Consider the following 25,755-nt stretch of genomic DNA (forward strand, 5'->3'; position numbering starts at 1 on the left):
TCTCATTTTAATTGAACTTCTGTTTCCGACAATATGGCTGTCCGTGTCCTGCTCGGCTTTTCTACTTGTATTATAATTTGTATCGGAGTCTCGAGAGCTTCAGGAGATCCCTTGTGTGGGTTGAAAGTACGGATAACGTCCTCCTGTCTAAATTACGGTTAGTATTTCGTGTTTTACCGCATTAACTTAAGGGCGTATGTGTCTTTCATTTACCTGACATGATGATTATCAAAAGTTCTGATTTGAAAATATCTATTTTCTTAATTTATGCATCTGTATGCTTCTTTCATTTACCTGACATGGTAATTAGCAAAAGTTCTAATTTGAAAATGTAAATTTTCTTAATTTTATGCATATTTTTTATAATTTTATATGTATCCAGTATTTCATATATTACTGAATTCATGATTTATTCTGGATTTAGTGAAACTTAAAAAAGACAAAATTTAAAGAAAAACGTTCTTGTTATAGAGTGCTATATAAATACATTGTATATAACATCATCTTTCTCGCTAAATATCCCGATATCTTACTTCAAATTCTTAATAATAATGCTGCTATTTAAATGACACCCAAATATCGTCATATCTCTATTGAAAACAAGTCATATTTTAAAAACGCCGACAACTTACTGAAAATTGTTAACTCAATACTTTGTAGATTGAAAACGAACTAACAGATTTAAAAACAAATCTCACCGAAAATATTAAAGGCAACTGAAATTATATTAACAAACAAACATAAAAAAACTGAATGTTGGTAGGTACACTAATCAAGCAAATTGATATCCCCATTGTCGGTAACCCACGGTAGTATCACGAATTTCCTTCAGGTACAACTGAATGCGTATTATCAAAGATGGCGGTTTCCTTATGGGATGGCTGTATCTATAATTTCTGTGACTGTGAGAAAATGTTAATAAGCATTTGAAAGGTTTGTGTAAATAGAAGTAAATCTTACACGGAAGAGTTTATAAGATCTGTGTATGTAGTGTTTGGGACATTAATGTAATGGCCCAGCGCCAGGTGTGTTTGGACCAGGAAGTTAAGTATATAATGTACAAGTTCACATACAAAATAATTTATACGCTTTGCTCCCAAATGCTATTACATGTAAATCATATTGTTAAATAAACTTATGACGAAGTGAGTCATAATACCTGATATGGACACTGAAATACACACATAAATATACACATATGTTTTAAAGGTAAACATTTCAAAACCTAGGTCTACTGTACAATAGGGAATTTGATTTCGCTTTATTCGTGTTAATTGATAATATTTTTTTTATATTTTTATTTTATTTTATTTATTATTATTAATGTTCATTAACATAGTGCAAAATAAATAACCATTGAATATTAATATATGTACAGTATATAACAAAATGACAGCAGTGTTTACTGCATAACGATTGCACTACATGACTGAAACGTAAAATTACCAACTAAACAACATTTGATATGTTTATTCAAAAATCTCCAATCGTCATTTGTTTACACATTTGTGTTTTTGTTTATGTCATGGAATAACAAACAACACATGGAAACTGATTATGTTCCTATTTAAGCTGTTTAATAATCAGTGTATGAAATTTGAACCAAGATAAGAATTTTACGTTGAGTGATCGGTAAGTAAGACTTTTACGTTGAGTGATCGGTAAGTAAGACTTTTACGTTGAGTGATCGGTAAGTAAGAATTTTCCGTTGAGCGATTGCTAAATAAGAATTTTACGTTGAACGATTGCTAAATAAGAATTTTACGTTGAACGATCACTAAGTAAGAATTTTACGTTGAACGATCGCTAAGTAAGAATTTTACGCTGAACGATCGCTAAATAAAAATGTTACGTTGAACGATCGTTAAGTAAGAATTTTACGCTGAACGATCGCTAAAATGCACTAAATGCGCTAAAATCTTATTCACTATGCTAATAAATCGTTTTCATATTTTCCTCTTTCAGCAAACACCGTCATGATCAATAAGGTAAAAAGGAATACAGAGGGAAACACCATTAAGGACATAAGTCATGAAGGTCATGACCTGAGTTATTGGCTTACCAGGTAAGGCATTGACGTGTTCGTTAAAGGTTTGTACAACAGATATCAGCAACTTTCACAGCAATGTGGGATTTGGGGCTTAGAGGAAAAATGAGTTAAGACTCGTCGGAGATGTTAGGGACATCATACAGCCGTGTAGTCCTTCTATGACTTGTCAGTGATGTTAGGGACATCATACAGATGTTTCGTCTTTCTAGGACTCGTCAATGATGTTATGGACATCATACCGCTGTTTCGTCCTTCTAGGACTTGTCAGTGATGTTATGGACATCATACAGCTGTTTCGTCCTTCTAGGACTTGTCAGTAATGTTATGGACATCATACAGCTGTTTCGTCGTTCTAGAACTAGTCGAGGATGCTATGGACATCATACAGCTGTTTCGTCCTTCTAGATCTCGTCGGCAATGTTAGGGGCATCATACAGCTGTTTCGTCCTTCTAGGACTAGTCGAGGATGTTATGGACATCATACAGCTGTTTCGTCGTTCTAGAACTAGTCGAGGATGCTATGGACATCATACAGCTGTTTCGTCCTTCTAGATCTCGTCGGCAATGTTAGGGGCATCATACAGCTCTTTCGTCCTTCTAGGACTAGTCGAGGATGTTATTGACATCATACAGCTGTTTCGTCCTTCTAGGTCTCGTCGGCAATGTTAGAGACACAATTTCAGCAATGGTAAATTAGCTCGTACATTCGTTTATGGCACAAACAATATCAATGTCATATATCATTACAGCTTTTAAGTGTTAACAAATGTTGGCAGTCATACTCCGGCTGACTATTTGATATAATTATTTAGGCGACAGGTGGGGTTACTGGTCAAGATGAAGTATGTGATTGGTCATTGTAGCGTTAAATACAAAATGCAGATATGCAGTTAAAAACGAAACAAAGTTAAGAATGCAGGATGAATAAGTGGATGTTTCTTTTCAAATAACACTTTAATAAAATTATATTCCAGATTAAAATGCAGTCTTATTATGACCAAAAATGATTCAAACTGATCTAATTTTGTTATCCGTGCTGAAAAGCATTAGTTCGTTGATTTATTTACACCAGCAGTTTTACATTATAACAACCAGCATTAAAACTATGCCTTTGATCTTTTTTAAAGATATTTCTTGTTACTTTTGATTTCAGTGTCTATGTCAAATCATTGTCCCTATCAAGTAGTTCGGTCACCATACATAAAGACACAGGGATACAGTGGAGCGCTCGGGATATTGACATTTCTGTCAGTGCTAACTATAGATACAGATACATCAAACATATGGCGTGAGTGAATCTCTAAATGTAGTCAGATTTCAATGGAAAATAGTTACATAGACAATGACAATATTTTATTCTCATAAACATATAAAGTGTAGAGAATTATATACATACAGAATTGTACAGGACATATGATATAATACATGGATACATTTGGTAAGCAAGAGATTATCTTAAATATTGTTGAGTCGTAGGGGGGGCCGCGGTGGCCGAGTGGTTAAGGTGTCCCGACACTTTATCACTAGCCTTCCACCTCTGGGTTGCGAGTTCGAAACCTACGTGGGGCAGTTGCCAGGTACTGACTGTAGGCCGGTGGTTTTTCTCCGGGTTTCCTCCACCTCCAAAACCTGGCACGTCCTTAAATGGCCCGGGCTGTTAATAGGACGTTAAACAAAATACAAACCAAACAAACCAAATGTTGAGTCGTAGTGATAAGGTTGCCTTCCAGTTTCGCGATTGATGGATATCTCTTTTGCTCCATCGGGGATTTATGAACCGGCAAGCAGAGGTCGGGGGTTTGATTCCCGATACAGTTTGGTTTGTATTTTGTTTAACGTCCTATTAACAGCCAGGGTCATTTAAGGACGTGCCAGGTTTTGGAGGTGGAGGAAAGCCGGAGTACCCGGAGAAAAACCACCGGCCTACGATCAGGTACCTGACAACTGCCCCACGTAGGTTTCGAACTCGCAACCCAGAGGTGGAGGGCTAGTGATAAAGTGTCGGTACACCTTAACCACTCGGCCACCGTGGCCCCTCCCGATAGAGACACACAACTGGCTTTCTACTGTCTTATTATATCATTATAGCGTTTAATAGTTGAGAAATGTGGACAGTAGCATTTATGGTGAATGTATGATATAGTTACAGTTAGATAGTGATACGGTTGCATTCTAGCTTTGCGACTGATGAATATCCCTAGAGCCCAATCGGGGATAGGTGAACCGACATACAGCACAGGCGTCTGCAGTTCTGACAGTAAACTGAGATATAATACCATATAAAAAATAAGAGTATCTACTCTCTTATTTCATAGTAGATACTCTTATTTTTTATATGGTATTATATCTCAGTTTACTGTCAGAACTTCAGACGCCCTGTGCATGCAGAGGGTCGGAGGTTTGATTCCGGTGTCATATAAAATATTGACCCCCCATAAAATACCGACCCGGGTCAGTATTTTATGCATAAAATAATGACCTACCCCATAAAATATTGACCCCCACCTAACTTGTGATGAAACAATTTACATAAAAGCAAACTTGACAGCATTATTAAATCATCTAAGCTTTTATACATAATTCTTACATGTCAGTCCTGCAAGAAATAAACAGGTTGTCAGTCTCACACCTGAGGATAGGGCCAGGGGGCTAATTATAATCAGCTGCAAAAGTGAGATCATGACCAGTTGCTATAGGTGACCAGCACTCAGGTGTGGCCTTCAGGCCTATACAATATTACCAGGTATATACAATGTATATGGCTAAAGAAAGTTTATAGTATTAATGATTAAGTATCAATTAATCTATCTATATTTTTACATTTTAACATGATATACATGTATATACTATATGTTTTTCTGATTTAAATAAACAAGGATATGATATCAGAAATCTGTATAACTATATACTGTATATACAAATGAAAATGAAGTAAGTTATATATACATCTCTGATTAATTGATTCTTAAACTTTGACAAACGAAAGTTAAATGCTGTCTAATGTCTAACATCTGCATTTTCTGTACTTTACAAGAAAAAAATGATCTACATAATTATGTATTTTAAATCAATATGGCAGAACAAGATTTTATGTTAGTTTTGGGGTAACTCATACTTAAAAAGATATATAAGTTATGATGCATAAATTGAAGATGTTTTAAACCCTACTTTAAAACAATGTTTTGTAATTTTATATATATATATATATATATATATACAAGTATATTTTCATTGCTTATATGAGGATATACATGCATATAGATAATATTACTTTCAAACTATAATCTAAATAAATAAAATAAATGCCTCAAATAAAATTCAATTATCATAAATGTGTCATCCTGTTTTCCCAAAAACTGAAATCCTGGATGCCCCAAAAACTTATAAAATTTATAGAATATTTACCAATTTTACTTTAATACATACATATAATTTGTGTAGAAAAAATACTTCACATTGCATGGTTTGATGAATAGGATGAATAATAGGGAGACCAACTGTTGCAATTAAGACTTTCTAAATAGACAGTGTTGGCAAATACTTTAGACATATCAATTTTTATAATTAACTTTTTTTCCAAGTGATATATTATATTAGTACGAAAGCCGATTGGGACCATTTTCGTAGATGAAAATAATATTCTTTTCGCGTCATTACGCGAAACTAACGCGTATTATTATATGACTGTGATTTTTCCCATTTCCTGATTAGCCAATTCTAAACATTCTCACTGCTCAAATATTATTATCAACCCCGAAACCGCGCTACAGAGTGATATAACTACACAATAACTCGAGTTCGTACCCGAGTATAATAACAAGGGACTTTCCTGCAATCCGTGACGTCAAATCCAGGGTGACACAACAATCCAACAACTCGATTACCCACCCAAATATAGTAACAAGGGAATTTCCAACTATCCGTGTCGTCAAAAATGTATGCTTACATGTACATGTAGGTATGTGCTCCTAGACCGAGTTAAATAGAATGAAATCTTAAATGTTTTAGCATTTACATTTTGTTGAATTTTAAGCAATAATAAATAATGAAGTCTAAATTCATTGCTGACTTTGACTTTTTAATTGTCATTTTGAACTTTTCTCCTGTCGATCACTAGTATGTATTCAATCCTATGACAGGTAATGGTAAAACATTCTGTAATATGAAAATGTTGCAGTTTTGTCATATAAAAAAGCAGTTATCGACCTGTTTTCAGGTGAATACGATGACCTTCGGCCTCGGTAAATATCATTTTCTCGAGTTTATAAATCATCATATTCACCTGAAAACAGGTCGATAATTGTATAATATCACGAAACTTCAGCGTTATTATGCGAAGCAGGTTATATCAGACGATGAAATGGTTTCAGAGTATCAGATACTGACTGTAAAGATGGTGGGAGAGAACGAAGTTTTTTTTTTCTCTCCAGAATTTTGTAATTCATTGAGAATGAATATTGCAACATCGTATATAACAGAGAACTTACTTCCTTATTGTTAAACACTATCGTTTCAAATATCGTTTAAGTGTTGAATTGCTTAGAACAACTCTATCTGCTATTGCTAAAAAAAACCTCAAAATTTCGGCTTTGGATAGGCCAAGCTCAAAATAAAATCTCACTAAACTGTCGTGTCTCATGTCGATAATCTTCAAAAGTAGCCGATACTTCTTATATAACACGTTAGTTTCGCGATATAACACGTTAGTTTCGCGTAATAACGCGAAAAAAAATTATTTTCTTCTACGAAAATGGTCCCAACCGGCTTTCGTATATTAGAGCGGTAATGTGAATAAATTCATACCATCACCATCTTATTATATGCCAGAAACAGTCCCCAATAAAGAACACCAACCTCTATGATGCATCCTCCTACCGTAACTACCTCTATCATACAGCCTCTTACAGTAACAACCTCTATCATAGACCCTCCTACAGTTACAACCTCTATCATACAGCCTCCCAAAGTAACAACCTCTATCATACAGCCTCCCAAAGTAGCAACCACTATCATACATCCTCCTACAGTAACAACCTCTATCATACAGCCTCCCAAAGTAACAACCTCTTTCGTACATCCTCCTACAGTAACAACCTCTATCATACATCCTACTAAACAGTAACAACCTCTATCATACAACCTCCCAAAGTAACAATCACTATCATACATCCTCCTACAGTAACAACCTCTATCATACATCCTCTTACAGTAACAACCTCTATCATACAGCCTCCTAAAGTAACAACCTCTATCATGCTTCCTCCTACAGTAACAACCTCTATCATGCTTCCTCCTACAGTAACAACCTCTATCATACATCCTCTTACAGTAACAACCTCTATCATACATCCTCTTACAGTAACAACCTCTATCATACATCCTCCTACAGTAACAGCCTCTATCATACATCCTCTTACAGTAACAACCTCTATCATACATCCTCCTAAAGTAACAACCTCTATCATGCTTCCTCCTACAGTAACAACCTCTATCATACATCCTCTTACAGTAACAACCTCTATCATACAGCCTCCTAAAGTAACAACCTCTATCATGCTTCCTCCTACAGTAACAACCTCTATCATGCTTCCTCCTACAGTAACAACCTCTATCATACTTCCTCTTACAGTAACAACCTCTATCATGCTTCCTCTTATAGTAACAACCTCTATCATGCTTCCTCCTACAGTAACAACCTCTAGCATACATCCTCCTACAGTAACAACCTCTATCATACTTCCTCCTACAGTAACAACCTCTATCATACATCCTCCTACAGTAACAACCTCTATCATATATCCTCTTACAGTAACAACCTCTATCATACATCCTCCTACAGTAACAACCTCTATCACACATCCTCCTACAGTAACAACCTCTATAATACATCCTCCTACAGTAACAGCCTCTATCATACATCCTCCTACAGTAACAGCCTCTATCATACAGCCTCCTACAGTAACAACCTCTATTAGACAGCCTCCCACAGTAACAGCCTCTATCATACAGCCTCCTACAGTAACAGCCTCTATCATACATCCTCTTACAGTAACAACCTCTAGCATACATCCTCCCACAGTAACAACATCTATCATACATCCTCCTACAGTAACAACCTCTATCATACAGCCTCTTATAGTAACAACCTCTATCATAATTCCTCCTACAGTAACAGCCTCTATCATACAGCCTCCTACAGTAACAACCTCTATCATACTTCCTCCTACAGTAACAACCTCTATCATACAGCCTCCTATAGTAACAACCTTTATCATACAGCCTCCTACAGTAACAACCTCTATCATACAGCCTCCTATAGTAACAACCTTTATCATACAGCCTCCTACAGTAACAGCCTCTATCATACAGCCTCCTACAGTAACAACCTCTATCATACATCCTCCTACAGTAACAACCTCTATCATACATCCTCCTACAGTAACAACCTCTATCATACTTCCTACTACAGTAACAACCTCTATCATACATCCTCCTACAGTAACAGCATCTATCATACAGCCTCCCAAACCAATTAAGTTATATGTACTCCCATAAAATACTGACCTACTCCCATAAAATACTGACCTACTCCCATAAAATACTGACCTACCCCGATAAAATACATATCACTAATACCCTTTATAACACACCTATCAACTCCCACAATGTATACAACCACCCTATGTTTGGCTTACTAAGAAGATATCCATGAAATACATTTTTTTGTAAAATGCTCATATATTCTTTTTTTATACATTTGTATGCATCCATAAATGATGATGTGATTTACATTATCATTGTTACTATGTTATACAGTGATGTCAAAAAATAAAACCTTTCATTTCGCACAAAGAACTTTTAATTGCTCTGCAAGCAGGTGAAAATACCTTGATAACAATATAAATATCATCAGTAATAATATATATTAAAAAACACGGATTCATTTAAATTGTTATATTGGTATAAAACTTGTTTCACTTAATTAAATTGTACATATAATTATACAATAATATTGTCATGTTCCTCATTAAAGGACAGAATAAAATCATCTTTTTTTGGGGGGGGGGGGGGGGGATGCTATATCTTTGGCAAATGATAATTGTATTAATGTTATTGTTATATATTAAATCTATGGAAACTATACAATAATTATAGATGCATGTATGCCAATCAATTAGAAAACAAATTTACCTATATATGGTCACCTACTTGGCAACATGGTGTTTATGTTCAGTTCTTCAATATCGAATGAAATTTACAGCATCACCAATTAAATCAATGAAATAATCAATGATTGATGGAATTCTATAATCTTACCATCGGTAAAAACTTATTCCACTTACACACCTCCTTCCAAAATTTGTTTAAAAATATGAAAATATGAAGGAGAAGTTTGCATTGTATATATAATTAAACATATCATAAAGCACTCATCTACCCTCATAAAACATAAGATATAAATGTTTATAAAAGTAAAATTTTAGTGTATAATCTTAATTCATTTCACTTCTACAGTATTTGATAATTACAAGCTTTATAAGGCTTCAAATTAATTTCTCTGCAGTAAAATATCACATCTTTACAGGTGTGCTGGTCACCCGTCTGTGTCACCTGCTCACACATGTACTGTTATAACTATAATTAGCCCCTGGGGTCCCACAACACAGGTACACATATATGACACCCTGTGTATTACCTGGGCTAACTTGTGGAAACAATGAATTACAGATTAGATGATTTAATAATGCTTGAAATCTTGTATTGATGTAAATTGTTTCAGCACAGTTACGGGGGGGGGGGGGGGGGGGGGGTGTCAAGATCTTATAGGGGGGGGGGGGGGGGGGGGGGAGAGAGAAATATTAATAATGACCCGGGTCGGTATTTCATGGGGATCAGAATTTTATAGGACACCGGTAGAGACACACTACTGACACACTACTGACTTTCCTGTTGCAATATCATGAATCGTAAATCACCGAAAATACTTTGCATTCATAACAGCCGTGAGGAAGTTTTTAAATGCAGTATTTTATAGATGCGATGACTCAGACAGGATTTAACTTCAGGAATATAGTTCCGACATAGTAAAAATATTGTATTTGTAGTCGATTTTGACCTAAAACTAAAATGAGAGTTAAAACGCAAGATAAAGATATGAAGTAAATAATGATAAAAATAGCTATTCTTTCTAGCTTTAAATACCTGCATTTAATGCAGGGTATGATATTGCGTAATTAAGAAAATTACACCAGGTATACCCAGGTTTAAATTCTTCAGGATTAATTTCAGACAATGTCTTTTAAAAGAAATTCAATGTTGCCAAAATAAAATGAAAAATATCACATGGAAATAAACTGAATGACATTATATAAAGTGTGTTCGAGAAAATAGAGTATTGTGGAAGAAAAGAGATAATGGTCAAATATAGGTACTGGATCCTAACATAGTATTGTATAGGGTCTAGTAAGTAATGATGACGGTACGGTCCAATATAGGTACTGGATCCTAACATAGTGTTGTATAGGGTCTAGTAAGTAATAACGACGGTACGGTCCAATATAGGTACTGGATCCTAACATAGTGTTGTATAGGGTCTAGTAAGTAATGATGACGGTATGGTCCAATATAGGTACTGGATCATAACATAGTGTGGTATAGGGTCTAGTAAGTAATAACGACGGTACGGTCCAATATAGGTACTGGATCCTAACATAGTGTAAGTAATAACGACGGTATGGTCCAATATAGGTACTGGATCCTAACATAGTGTTGTATAGGGTCTAGTAAGTAATAACGACGGTATGGTCCAATATAGGTACTGGATCCTAACATAGTGTTGTATAGGGTCTAGTAAGTAATAACGACGGTACGGTCCAATATAGGTACTGGATCCTAACATAGTGTTGTATAGGGTCTAGTAAGTAATAACGACGGTACGGTCCAATATAGGTACTGGATCCTAACATAGTGTTGTATAGGGTCTAGTAAGTAATAACGATGGTATGGTCCAATATAGGTACTGGATCCTAACATAGTGTTGTATATGGTCTAGCAAGTAATAACGACGGTACGGTCCAATATAGGTACTGGATCCTAACATAGTGTTGTATAGGGTCTAGTTAGTAGTAACGACGGTACGGTCCAATATAGGTACTGGATCCTAACATAGTGTTGTATATGGTCTAGCAAGTAATAACGACGGTACGGTCCAATATAGGTACTAGATCCTAACATAGTATTGTATAGGGTCTAGTAAGTAATAACGACGGTACGGTCCAATATAGGTACTGGATCCTAACATAGTGTTATATAGGGTCTAGTAAGTAATAACGACGGTATGTATTAACAGAATGAAACATTATTATTACCTTCACTATCTCAAAGGTTCATCCCGATACATATCAGTGACCATGGAGATATCGATGCAACCGTCAGCGGTGCCACGTTTGATGTACGGATGGAAATGGGTAAGTCAAAAAGTAACGCTATGAACACACAAAAAAAACTAGTGTTTAAAGTAGACTGGATTACCTGCCTTAGTACCATTTCTCTCCGCTAGGCTGCACTCATGAATACTATTGTATTTTCGAAGCGAAGTCTAGCGGAGAGTAGAAAAACTACGGCAGGTAATCCCGTCTAATGTTAAAAGGAAGTAAATAAAAGGATCTTTTCATTCTGAATAATTTCTTGTATCATGCATATCATTTTATGTGACTGAAATTCTAAAATTAAAGTTAAAAAGTCAAATGTATCATGAAAATCGGTAATATCAGATATCATATTCGATATATTGTCTTTAAATAGCATTTTTGTTGAACATGTCAGATATTTTAACACATCAATATGATTTTTTTCAGTTTCCAATAAATTTATTTTTGAGAAACACAAGCAGTTACAAAAATGTCCTCATACAAGAGGGCTCTCACTCGTCACACATCATTTATTCATTCAGTCCGGATAAATTGTTTTTGATATAATTGAATAATTATTATATACTTCTGTTTACTTCCGATGATACGATTCCACTACGGTAAATATAAAGTGTTTTACTTTTTTATTATAACGCGTCTGTTAAAATAAACTTAATAAACACTATAATATCGGATTACAGACGTTTTCTCTACCGGAAAACATGGTCTAATTCTCATTGTACTTTTTCAATTGTCTTTATGCAAATATATAATTTTTGTTCATATTTTGATCTCGTGTTATCGGCTTCATTTCAATGCCAGCATCCGCTGATATTTTAATTGTTACAGCAACTTACAGGTAACAGGACAATTAGTGACTGATGAAGTGGCTTCCTAAGTTAGCATTGCTGCCAGGGGAGTTGAGTAATTAAGGCTTTGCTTGTTATTTAGAAACGTTTTACACACAAATATCAACACGGCTATGGTTTCACGTGTCCGTTATACAGAATTTTTAACAACTTTACGGACAAAAATAAGTGTCCGCTGTCCGCATTAGGAAGGTGTCCGCTATATACATGATATTTATATAGTGATGTTCATTGGGGATTCCTGGAAGTGTCCGTTATGGACAGGTGTCCGCTATATAAGGGTGTCCGCTATTACAAGTTTGACTGTACTTTACTTAATTGCCATCCTTTTTTAATGTACACCATGTATATGATATAATGAATATAAATCTTGAGAATATCGAGATAAATATATTCAGAAACGGTCAAGGGAAATACAATTGTGTACAAAGAAACAGCACATGTCATTAGTTAATGATCGAGATAATATCACACGCCTCCCTTTTAATTTGAGTTTGTTTTTAATCACCTTCCTCAGAAGTTTATTATTAACCAATCAAATTTATTTCTAAATGCATCATATCTATATAAAAATAAATGTGTAAGTTGGTGTTAGACATCTGATGGTTTTAAAATTTGATGAATATCAATTCATTGAGAAATCGTAAAAGAGACCGAAAGCATTTAAGATATGGAACTCTTGGAAGGAATTAAAAAGAAGCATGACCAGAAGAAGCAACCTTTAAAAAAGACACGACACAGGAAACCAAATGTTATCTCTAAATGAGGAAATTTTTGGACCTTCTTTAAAACTTTTTCCAACTTTTATATTTCTCCACAGGAATCGATAGCACCAGACGACCAAGTGTACGTTCTGCATCATGTCACTCTTATATAGACAGAGTCAATGTCCATTTCTCTGGTGGAGGACTAGGACCAACGATTTTGAACCTTCTCAGCTCGCCGATAGAAAGTTATTTCAAAAACGTTTTGAGATCAACAGTAAGAATACTTAGATGGTGCATTTTCAAAAGTTTTTGTAGCTTGATTATATCGTATATGCCTCTCCACTTATAATAAGCATAACACAAAAACAGCATAAAAACGAATGGCAACCAACAACGTTGAAATTGGGAAATTGGGCTTCTAACTTCACATTTTGTTTGATTATCGATTGAATGAGAACATCAAATATAGAATATAGAGTAGTTGCAATCACACAGATGTAGTAATTGGAATCAAAATATAAATATAAAAAATACTTGAGTGGGCTTCCAGAACACGCCTTGCCAAAGTCCCAATACAAAATACAAATACGACGATGAATATACTAATATATTCTGTGCCAAAAACTTATCAAATGAAATTAATAACAAACCTAAAGTCAAATGAGGGTTGGAGGAGTATTGTTGAGTGTGATAGGATTAACAAGATGGCTACCAAAAGCTAAGAGATGCGTCCCTTTATGCCTTTTTGGTCATTAAGTATCTAGTATTCACATCACGCATCACTACCTTATTAATGTGTTTTACCCCTCCCTATCCTACCATGATGTCTTTGGTAGATAACTTGTTGAAAACATTAAACACGTGTAGTCATAAATGCTTCAAAGATTATTTATGTGGTGTTACACGCATAGCATAAGCTAATTCATTATTTCATTCACTTCTAAAAAAATACTTACATTATTGTTGTTTTTTTTCATAATTGTTGTAAGCCGATTATAACAAAAACATACGATTTCGTCAGACCAACAAGATAAAAAATACATATATCTAAGATAATTCTTAATTAGTAAATCTTCAATTTATTTTTTTTAATTCCAGTTGTGTGATGCTCTCAAAAAAGTGGTAGATGAGGACTTAGAAAAGTCACTGCACCGTGCACGCAGTAAGTATTGAGAGATGGGTTGATTTCTAAAGAAATAAGCATGCTGGACATTGCTAAAGCAATACATGTCCCCTACTGGCCAAAGTTAAAATAGTAACTCTAACCTTGAAATTTGCCCGAAAATCCTGAAACTCGACTTTGATCTGAGGTTACTCATACTGAAGTCACATGCCAACTGTCACTAACAAGTATGGCTGAGAAAAGTGCGGTATTTCAATTTCAAAATATTTTATTAACAATACATATATAATACATACAAATATGTATGCATGCAAATACAGCATTGTTCAAATAATCAAACAGGTTAAGCCTATATAAGTCTTCTTCCAGAAAAAACTTCAGCTTAAACCTGACAGAAAGATGTTACGCTCCCTCTTTTGAGGCTAAAGTATAATTGTAAAGAATGTAAGGTAAATTGAGGTTTTTAAAGTAAAACCAATTTTCATGAGGTAATACTTACCATAACTTTAGTATGCATATTCATCACTTACACCCATCTTTGTATCCCCAAAAAACAAGATTCAAAAATCCCGCCCTCCCTACCGTCACGTGACCTGTATCTTAATGATTACGCAACAGAGTGATCTCCCATCCTCAAAAACCTTTATGGAGCCACATGGGCAGCCAGGATAATGAGTTAAGGGGAGGAATAAAAGGGTGGGACTCCATAAAGTTATGGTAAGTATTACCTCATGAAAATTGGTTTTACTTTAAAAACCTCAATTTCATTTCAGTAATAATTACCATAACTTTAGTATGCGAATTCGTCTTACCGTAGTGGAGACTCGAAGCCAGGCAGCCCATAACGACGGCACAGCAACCCAGACGCAACTCCAGGTAGGTAGGGAGATAAATAGGTTCAAGAACCCCCCAATTTTAGCCGACAATGATTAAAAAATGGCAACTACCTCCGCGTATGCAGAGCAGGTGTACCATTGTGATGCCTGATCGCATGATAAAATAAAAAACCCTACAGATTACTGTGGAGGCACAGCCACAGACTGTGCCACCACCACCGGACCAAGAGAGTACAACCCATCTGAATGCGAAGCCAATGACCGGAGATAAAAATCTGTAAAGGTATTCTGCCCACGCCAGAAGGCAGCGGACATGACATCCTGAAAGGAGGAGCCATTGAGAAGAGCCCATGATGTAGCAAGGGCCCTAACCTCATGAGCTCTCACCTTGTAACGAGCCTGAACCTGATCATCAGAATGGTCATAAGCAAACTTGATAACCTGACAGATCCATCTGGAAATGGACTGGGAGGAGATCTCCTGCTGACCCTGCTTGATGGACAAGAAAAGCCGGGATCGAGTACCCCGCCCCCCCCCTTGGTTTTCTCAAGGTAAAACCTAAGTGCCCGACAGGGACAGAACCCATTGAGCCCTGCAAGGAAGGGATCTTGATAGGCTCAGGCAAGAAACCAGGAACCTGATTCTTAGCCAAAAAGGCAGGATCAGTGAGAAGGGTCACGGCAGAAAAGTTCCTAGCCCAACGGAGGCAAGAGGGGTGAGAGGACAAAGCATGGATCTCACTTCTCCTACGACCAGAAGCCAAGGCGATGAGGAACACCACCTTGAAAGTAAGAAACTTCAAGGTGGCCGACTCCAAAGGCTCATAAGGAGCACGCGTCAGAGAATCGAGCACCAGAGCCAGATTCCATTGAGGAGCCAACTGCCGTATTCTAGGTCTGTCCAACCCAAACCCCCTAATCAGGGCAGATAGAGAAGAGGATGAGCTCACCTCTGATCTACCCTGAAAGGAAAGCACACTGGCTATCGCCGTACGATAACCAGCAATTGTGCCCGGGGCAAGATTGCGATCTCTGAACAACCAAAGCAGAAAATCAGCAATCAGTTGTACAGATGCCTTGACCGGATCAACCTTCCTGCCGACACACCAATCACAGAAAATCTTCCATCGTGATTGGTAGACGGCAGAAGAGGAAGACCTAATCGATCGAGCGATGCGAGCTGACACGTCTCTAGAAAAGCCCGCCTGAGCGAGGCCTCCTGAGATAGCCTCCACGCGTGAAGGTGGAGTATCTCTGGACGAGAGTGCATCGTCCTGGACCGAGGCTGGCGAAGGAGATTCGTTCTGAGTGGGAGAATCAGAGGATCTTCCACCAGAAACGACAAAAGCTCCGGAAACCAAGGCTGCCTCGGCCACAGGGGTGCTATCAGGAGCAGGGAGCAATGATGCTTCCGAAACTTCTGCAACACCCTGCCCACCAAATTGAAGGGGGGGAATGCATAAGCATGCATCCCCTCCCAGTCAAGAGATAGAGCGTCCACGGCCCAAGCCCTCGGATCTGGAACCGGAGAGACAAACGTTGGCAACTGATTGTTCAGGGATGTGGCGAACAGATCTATGTGAGGTCTGTCCCACACCTGACAGACTCCCTCGAAAATCGAAGGATTCAGTTGCCATTCCGTCAACACCGGTTGGCGGCGCCTGGACAGAGTATCCGCCAACACATTCAATCTGCCCGGAAGATGCTTGACAAGGATAGTTAATTGCATCTCCTGGCACAGAAGAAGAACACGGATAGCGAGGGCACACAGGATGTGGGACCTGGTACCCCCCTGCCTCTCCAGATACGCGACAACTGTTGAGTTGTCCATAGCCACACAAATCACCTTGGATTGCAAGATCCCCCGAAGAGACTGCAATGCCAATAGAACAGACCTCATCTCGAGCACGTTGATGTGCTCGGAGAGCTGTTCCCCAGACCACTCCCCCGACCGGCAATGCCCGTCGAGGTACGCCCCCCAACCCGTCATGGAAGCATCCGTGAACAGGGTCATAGTGGGAACGGGCTTGGACAAAGGAACACCACGGAGAACGTTGTCCTGAAGGGTCCACCAACGGGCAAACTCCTTGACCGACTGGTCCAGAGGAATCCAAGCTTCCCAGTCCCTTGACGAAGGGACCCAATTGCCAAGAAGGAACATCTGGAGAGGTCTGATGTGAAGTCTCCCCAAGGGGACCACATCTGCCAGGGAGTTGAGAAATCCCAGGAAACTGAGAAACCAACGCACCTGGACCCGAGACCAGCCGATGAAAGTCAGGGCGAGATCCCTGGCTTTCTCGAACTTCTCCATTGGTGGAAGGGCAATGCCCTGAACCGTGTTGAAACGGTTTCCCAGGAAAACGAAATCCTGAGATGGGGTCACCTCCGACTTCTCCCTGGATGGAATGAAACCGACCTTTAGGAAGAGTTTCAGGACCAATCGGGTGTCCTGCAACAAGGATCTCCTCACTAGGTGAAGCATGAGGGAATCGTCGAAATAGATGTGAACATCTATTCCCCGAGAATGCAGGAATCCCACGACCACCTGCAGCAGCTTGGTAAACACCAAAGGTGCAGTCGTGAGCCCGGATGGCATGGCCCGGAACTGAAAGACCTTCCCGTTACAAGTGAACCGGAGGAACTTCCGTGCCGACTTCTTGATGGGGATGTGGAAGTAGGCATCCTTCAAATCTATTGAAGTGGCCCACATTCCATCTCTCACGGAGGCGATTATGCCCCGAGGAGTCTCCATCTTGAAGTGAGGAGAATCCACGTGCCTGTTGAAGGCACTTAGATCTATGATCGGGCGCCACGCCCCGGACTTTTTCCGTACCAGAAACATTCTGGAATAGAAGCCGGGGGTGCACTCCGCCAAAGGTACCTCCTCGACCGCGCCCTTGACAAGCATGGTCCTTACTTCCTCCTGGAGAGCCAAAGCCTTTCCTGGATCCCCGGGAGGAGGAAAAAAGATTGGCCTTGACGCTAACGGCGGATCCCGCAAAAGCGGAATGCCTAGCCCCTCCTTGACCACAGACAAGGCCCAGGCGTCCTCCGTGATCTCCCTCCACTCTGGAAGGAAGGCGGATAGACGTCCCCCCACAGGAAGATCTGGCCGTGGCAGATCGAGCCCTTGCCAAGCAAGAGAGTCGTCTGCCAAGCCTGATCCTAATCCTGCGAGAGACGGACCGGAATCTGAAACGGGAGGACTGCACTCCTCCCGTACAAACTCCTCGTCTGAAAGGACCAAGGAGGGTAGAAGAGAGTCAGGAACTCTTCTTCTTACCCCCAGGAGGGTTCTTCCCTTTCTTACCTTTCCCTTTGTTGCCCTTGAAGGAAGGCTTCGCCTTTGGCTGAGCAAAAGTTTGCGTAGCCGAAGGTTTTGCCTTCTTCTTAGGAGGCGCTGACCCCTGCGAGGTGCGGGCCTTCTCAGCCTGAATCCTCTTCACCAAAAGTGCTGAGGCGACTGAGTCCTCCTTCAAATCCTTCTGAACAGAAGGAAGGGACCCTCCAAAAAGAGTGGACCCAGAGAAGGGGGCAGTCAACAACCGGGAGCGGTAAGGTTCATCGACCGGGCGGTTTTTCAAAACTGAAAAACGCCTAGCCAACAAGACATTGACCAGCAAAGACACCTGCAAGGCTGCCAGAGCTCTCAATGCCCCGTTCAGGGCAGAGGTCATCCTGTCCTGGATGTCGGCCTGTTCTGTCTCGGAAATCCGACCCTCAGGCACATCGGAAACCCTATACAGACAAACTGTCAGAAAGTCTATATATGACAGAATCTGGATGGAAAGACGCAGCAGTCTCTCCATCTTGTGGTGCTCTTTAGATCCAAACACCACCTGATCCACTGACTTACCGGGCCAAGCCGCCAGCTCTCTCGATTCCAGTCTAGCTGGTTGAGAAACAAGCAGGCCATCATGTGTGGCATAGTCAGAGGGATGAACCTCAGACAGGTCACCAACACTGAGCTGCAACCCAGCAAACCCAGGCGTACGGGTTGAAGACGAATTCTTCTCCAGAACCCGTGACTGGGCAGTGGCCAGAGCTGAAGACACAATAGTGCCTTCTGGCAGAGAGCGGTCCGACTGGGCGGATGCTCTAGGAGCCACCAAGGAACCCAAAAGGGTGGTGGACTCCGGGATAGATGACGCAGAAGGAGGTGGGCAAACCTTCTCCCCGAGAATCCGGGAAACGTCGGCCCTAAGGGCCCGCATACCGGACAAGACGTGCTGGGCCTCAGCCTCAGCAGCCTCAGGGTCACCCTCATCCTGGGAATCCCCACCTAGAGGATCGTCATCAGACGACCCGGACAGACCAGCGTCTATGTCCGAGCACCCAGGAGAGAGATGAACGACATCCTCCTCATCTGCCATACCCGCGTCCTCACAGTCCATAGCCTCCACACTAGCGGGACATGAAGTCTCGACTGCATGGAACGGGCCAGCCATAGGAACCAATTCAGGAGAATCCTGAAGGGGCTCCACAAAACGGCGTTTAGGTGCAGATCGCCTAACAACCGTGGCTGCAGGCTTAGACTTAGAAGTCACAGCCCTGCCCTTGGACCCGGAGACAAACGAGTCCGCACGCGAGGCAGAAGTCCTAAAGGTGCGGCAAACCTTCTTAGGACCGGCCACAGTGGCCCCCGAAGAAGCAGAGCGCTGGAGGGGGTCAGCGGAACTGCCAAAACGTCTCCGTGAGGGGGAGACCAAACCCCAAGGGTTCCAAGCAGGAAAAGCCATAGGGTTAAAACCATATCCCTGAGGAAATGGAAAAGGTCCCGCGGGTTGGGAGTGACCCCAGAACTGGTCAAACTGACCCGCCTGAGACTGGGGCTGGCCACCCAGTCCGAAAGACATGGGTGGACCACCACTCCCACCAGGTGGAAACCCGGACATGTGCGGGCTAGGCCCGCAACTGCCGGGATGCTGACGATACCCAAAACCATCCGCAGGCTGGTTTGGGTGGCCCAAGGATGGTTGCCCGCAGGCAACCCTATACCCTGAACCAGAGGGAAACGGCGCCTGGAACCCAGTCGCCTTTCCAGCAAAACACTCCCGTGGGAGAACACCCCCTGGGAAACCCGAACCAGCACACTCCGGGCTGGACCTAATAGGACCAGGGCCGGGTAACTGGCCAGGATGAAAAACCGGACCAGAATTGATGCAGGAATAAGACAGCTGCGCATCCCTTACCCCAGTGGAAGTGGACAATCCCGCAAGAAAATCCGTAACCCCTGGACCTGAACTCGGAGGAACAGGCCCTGCATCAAAACTGCCCCCATCGACAACACCACCTGGATTGCCGAGATCACTGACCAAACCAGTGACCGGCGGCTGAAATTCCCTACCCAAAGGCAAGCTCGAAAGCTTACGGGAATTGTCAGCCAATTCGACCCTGGGCAGAGTTAAACCAGGGTCGGGATGTCCCTCCCCTACTCCAGGGAGTTCCTGAATGGGAAGGACCACCCTCCCGTCACGAGAAGAACCCGACGACACGGGAGCTCCCGAGATAGGAACAACAGAGTTGACAACCGACTCAGAGCCGGGAGCAACATTCTTAACATGCTTCCCTCTCTTGCCGGAAGATAAAGACGAATCCTTCCTACGGGAAGAAGAGGGTCGCCCAGGTGCTAGAGAAACCCCGTCATGAGGTTCGTCCTGAGTAGTAACGCACGGCAAATCCTCATGACCGGAACGATCAAGGGAACATATCTCATTAGAATCCCGTTCTCCGTAGAGATAGGAACGCTCATGAGACGAACCCCGTCGTAGTCCCGAGCGAGACATACTACCTACTAGCACACGACGTTTGTATTCAAAAAACAACAAACACGTAAAAAACAAACTAAAACATACAACGTACGTAAACAAGAATGAACTTTACATGCAGTGTAAAACAGGAACGATGTCAAAAAAAAAACAACGAAAAACTGCTACAAACGGCCGAACAAAGACCGGCGATTTACAAACGACAGCGACTGCAAAACAATGGCGGACCACGTGGTACACCGCCCGCACACGTGGAATGTAAACACCGGCCGAAAACGGCACAAAACAAAAATATGTATATACAAAATGTATGTAACTCAACACAAAAGGGGAGATGGGCAAAAAGCAAACAAGCGTTGCCAAAATTTGACCAAATAGTCAAAACAAACAGCTAAATAACAATGTCGGGATATCCACAAACTATGAGCCGTCAGCTATCAGCAAGCGCCATAAAGGAAAGAGGATGGGAGATCACTCTGTTGCGTAATCATTAAGATACAGGTCACGTGACGGTAGGGAGGGCGGGATTTTTGAATCTTGTTTTTTGGGGATACAAAGATGGGTGTAAGTGATGAATATGCATACTAAAGTTATGGTAATTATTACTGAAATGAAATGTATTTTTACAAGAGTAAGACGGTGAGAGAACAGTACATAAATAGAAGGCATACTTTATTAAATAGTCCAATGGCGTTGCTAAGATTCATAAAAGAGCACAGCATCTTTCTGCCATGCCTATGAACGATGACTTGTATGTAATAAAATAAAGATTCACTCACACATTCGTTCACACATTCATACTAGAATGTTGTTACAATATACAAAAACAAAACTTGCTAGAGATAGAAATATATATCTGTATATACTATATAGTATGTTTGCTAACAACGTCATGTTACATAGAGAAACGTTTAGATGATTTAATATATTGGTTAACATGATTAAGTATGAAATTATTTAAATGATTAGATGCATTGAGAATACCGTATAATAAACAATGAGGATTTGATAAATTATAAATGATATGGTGTCTGAAGTTGGAATATAGGGGACATTGAAAGAAAAAAATGCACAATATCCTCTCTAGGTGCACCACGGGAACAGAAAGCGTTATCAACCAGGTGATCTTGGAATTTATCACTATTTAAATTACTTTTAAAATTCCAAGTATAAAGAGAGTTTTCTGTAATAAATATTCCGTAGGCATTAAAGTAAGCTTCCGTAATATGATATAGATGTCTTTTCTGCTCAAGTCTCAAAGATATTATACAGTATAAAATATAGCTATAAATTAGAGTAAACTCAACACAAATGTACTAGTATCAAAGCCAATAATATTTCAATATTTTGTTTTCTTTCTTTTTTCTTAAGTCACTTCAAAAATTGGTTCAAAGTTTGTACTTGACTATGGGCTACAGGCGCCTCCCGTATTCAATACAAGATCCATGGAAACATTTCATAAGGTAAATTTATCTTGAATCATTTTTTACTAATAGTATATTGATATTAATTCTATATTTATACTGAATTTTGGCAGAAAAGCAAGGTTAGTTAAGGAAACAATAATTTGTGGATAATTAGTTTTGGATATTGTAATTCATTATCAATGAATAAATTTAAATGTATCTATGACTATAATTCCGTCGAATTGAGGTTTTCAAATAGTAATTTGTCATGATTTTTGCCCATATGTTTACCAAACCGTACTGTGTATTTCTTTTTTTTTTGCGTTTTCCAAACGGTACTGTGGGCATACTAGAAATAAAATGGTCAAGCGACACAAATGCAGCTTAAATGCTTTAAAAAGCAATTATTATTGAGATGTTAACAGTTGAACACTTTTGCATCCACATATACCGTACATGATGTACATAACGATAGTCGCCTTTTATGACCAGTTTAGCATCACTGGCGAGGTCAAGAAGAATTTGAAACAGCTGTATGATGCATTTCATTTTAGCTCTACTATATCTCTCATCAATTTGCTTATATCTTTTGTCTTTTGTACAAGCCTTCCGTTAGCAGCCATAAATGACAATAGAGACCACATGTATCGTGGTTTATACTAAACAGCGTACACACGTCAGTAAACTTTATTTTACAACAACTGCGAAACAAGTTATATCAACTTATATCAATCACGCTTGTTGGCCCGGATTGAAGCGCTCGAGGGGTTGGTCAAAATAGAAATTCTGGCAACTTAAGTTATATATAAAAAAAACTCCATGCAGATAAGGCCTTGTTATATAGGGAACAACCAACTAATTGTAAAAATAGACTTTTGAAACATCCCCTGTGTATAGAAAGTTGAGACAGGGATAACATGTATGGCAGCCACTGATTGGCCAGTATGTTATGAAGTTACAAAATAGTTATGTAGCATAATAATTAACCTAAACTTTTGTTATAAAACATAATTGCCATATTGAATTCAAGAATTTCAATGATATACTCCAAAAAGTTAACACTCAAGTCTATGGATAATAATTGGTTGATTGGTCGCTTAAAAGAATCATCTTTGTTTCATTCCTTTTGCGATTTATTTTCAGGGTATTATATACTGGAAGAATAAAACCGAACCTTTGCCATTCAGTCCGAGTCCATTCCCGCCGGCTACCAGCACCAACAAAATGGTGTACGCATGGGTGTCGGGCTACGTGTTTCATTCGTTGACTTACAAGGCGCAGATGAATGACATTCTGAAGAAAACGCTCACGAACGATGACGTATATTGATTTATATTTCATGATAAGGTTTCCATAGCAACTACTGCATATTCCACAATAAACAAATATTTACTAGCAAATGAATATATGGTACCAATGTAGCAAGTATGAATTCACAACTTGGATATCGTTTTCAACATGAATATGAAAAGAGTCTTTGACTTCAAATTATTGTTTTAGATTTGATTTTCATATACATTTAAACATATATGAAAATGTTTTTAATAATATTAATAATTGCATTGATGTATATATAACAGCTACATCAGACCTACTAATACTAATGTATAGTTTTTATGTAGAACCTATATATTTAGTATTTAACGCGAAGCTGTACTATTTTTGTTAATAAGTCTTTATGTTAAAATTATGTGTGCGGTTGTTAATTGGCATGTTTTATGCCTGACCTATGTATATTGTATAAATTTGATTTTGATGAGAGACCCAATAAACATGGTTTAGGAATATCCTTTAAATATGGTATCTATTTCTACTCTATAAGTTCATTATATTTTGAAAAACTTATACAACTGACCCCACGTTTAATTAATTTACGCTAGAGTTCGATAAATCACGGCAAAGTGTGTATGTAATATTTCATATATTTCAGTTTGCAAATGGCATTGGTGGGTTTCTGAATACATCGTGCAAGTTTGGAAGTATGTGTGTTGGAAAGTTTTTACCGCAGGTGAGTGAAAAATTAAATTATCTGAACTTGTTATTTAATATGAACCAACTCAGAACGAAATTCAATAAAATATTATATTTTTCAGTTGCAACATCAATTTCCTCATCAAGTTGTTGAAGTAGAGTTAAAGTCTAGAAAAGCCCCAAATATCGTCTTGGTAAACGGAGAACTGCATCTGATAATGAATGGAAGCATGGCTTTGTATGTGAAACCGCCAACTGCACCAGAACGACAATACCTCTTTACCATGGATGTGGTAAGGTTTGATAATATATTGATGACAGCATTACACGGTAATCTATTGTATATATATAATATATATAATTTGTCAAGTAGTAATAACGACAGTACAGACAAGTAAATTGTCGAATTTTCGAGGCAATCTGCCCCTTTATCAAGACACAAGTAAATTACAAACGATTACATATAGACATAGAACATGGAAGAGTCACACAAATATGGTAGGTATAAACAACTATACATATCGTTATGTTGTGAAAACGATCCCCTCGGTCGATAATTAGGGTAATATATATATATATATACAAGTATTTAATATAAGCTTAGTGTATACCCATCTTGTCATGTTGATAAACACATGAATGTAGAATATGTCGTGTTTTGGTAACTGTACAAGTAAAAGGTAAAAGTCAGATTAGTTTATGATGTTGATGATATAACCAAATCTCTTATTTGTAGTATCATCACCTTCTGATTTTCGATATATATATTTTTTTTCAATTGTGATGTATTGATTCAACTTTTCATATTTAGGATATGGCGTCTTCCATCAAAGTCAGGTACTCCGCTGGTTACCTGCATTCAAAGCTAGGGAAAATGAAGTAAGTTTTTTGGCCTGTAGCCGAGGAGTATTTAGAAATATGTAATCTATATTAACATATACTGGACGAATTTTAATATATACCCTCATTGTTTAAAGATGGAGAATTTAAAAACAGAAGTTTTCGAGAGATGCTAGTTGATGAAGACAATGTCAAAGTTCTTTGGTCGACATCATGATTTCATTTGAACATATTCTTTTCTTTTGAGCGATTCAGACGTTTTTGATGTTTGTTGATATACTCAATTGTTCCGTTATCACCACCTTAGCTTTCTTGTTTTTTAATATGACTTAGCCTAGACTTGTACGACAGGTGTCGTCGATGAGGCAGAAGACGCCTACTTTACTGGAATTCCTGGTCTTATTCTCATTATACTTTTTCAGGGATCTCCATGCAAATATATATTTGTGTTTACATTCTGCCCTCGATGTATCAATTCTAATTTCTTTCCATTATTATGTTGGATTCTAAGAAAAAAAATCATGTCATTTTATCAATAAAAATAGCTCGATCGGCTTTTCCTTCCTGTCTGGACAGGCATTCAGATGTTTTTGGGCATTTTTTATCAGTATAAGAGGAACTACAATTAATAGCGTCAATCTTTCAGACAAAAATTATGGGATGATAAACCAAGAAAATAATGTAAAGGACTTTACATGATGAATATTTCTATGTATGTATTTATCTGTTTATATATTAAGCTGCATATATTTATCTGTGTATATACTTACCTGAAT

The 25,755-nt window shown here is 39.0% G+C and overlaps 1 protein-coding gene across 2 annotated transcripts in view; it reads left to right on the plus strand.

Moving 5' to 3' along the window:
- The window catches only part of LOC117338038 (bactericidal permeability-increasing protein-like), a 29,030-nt gene continuing 3,275 nt past the window's right edge, over positions 1 to 25,755 (plus strand). The window contains exons 1-11 of one of the 2 annotated variants that reach the window (XM_033899197.1): positions 1 to 157; positions 1,966 to 2,065; positions 3,204 to 3,338; positions 11,435 to 11,517; positions 13,150 to 13,310; positions 14,135 to 14,198; positions 22,134 to 22,225; positions 23,312 to 23,488; positions 24,099 to 24,176; positions 24,262 to 24,432; positions 24,951 to 25,018. In XM_033899197.1, the coding sequence (XP_033755088.1) occupies positions 34 to 157; positions 1,966 to 2,065; positions 3,204 to 3,338; positions 11,435 to 11,517; positions 13,150 to 13,310; positions 14,135 to 14,198; positions 22,134 to 22,225; positions 23,312 to 23,488; positions 24,099 to 24,176; positions 24,262 to 24,432; positions 24,951 to 25,018 (1,253 nt within the window). In that variant the 5' untranslated portion in view covers positions 1 to 33. Of the gene's footprint in view, positions 158 to 1,965; positions 2,066 to 2,673; positions 2,739 to 3,203; positions 3,339 to 11,434; positions 11,518 to 13,149; positions 13,311 to 14,134; positions 14,199 to 22,133; positions 22,226 to 23,311; positions 23,489 to 24,098; positions 24,177 to 24,261; positions 24,433 to 24,950; positions 25,019 to 25,755 lie in introns of those variants that run through there. The other variant, XM_033899198.1, reaches the window with a different exon arrangement.

This window comes from Pecten maximus, chromosome 11 (assembly GCF_902652985.1).
Source record: "Pecten maximus chromosome 11, xPecMax1.1, whole genome shotgun sequence".
In the NCBI taxonomy this organism is placed as follows: domain Eukaryota; kingdom Metazoa; phylum Mollusca; class Bivalvia; order Pectinida; family Pectinidae; genus Pecten; species Pecten maximus.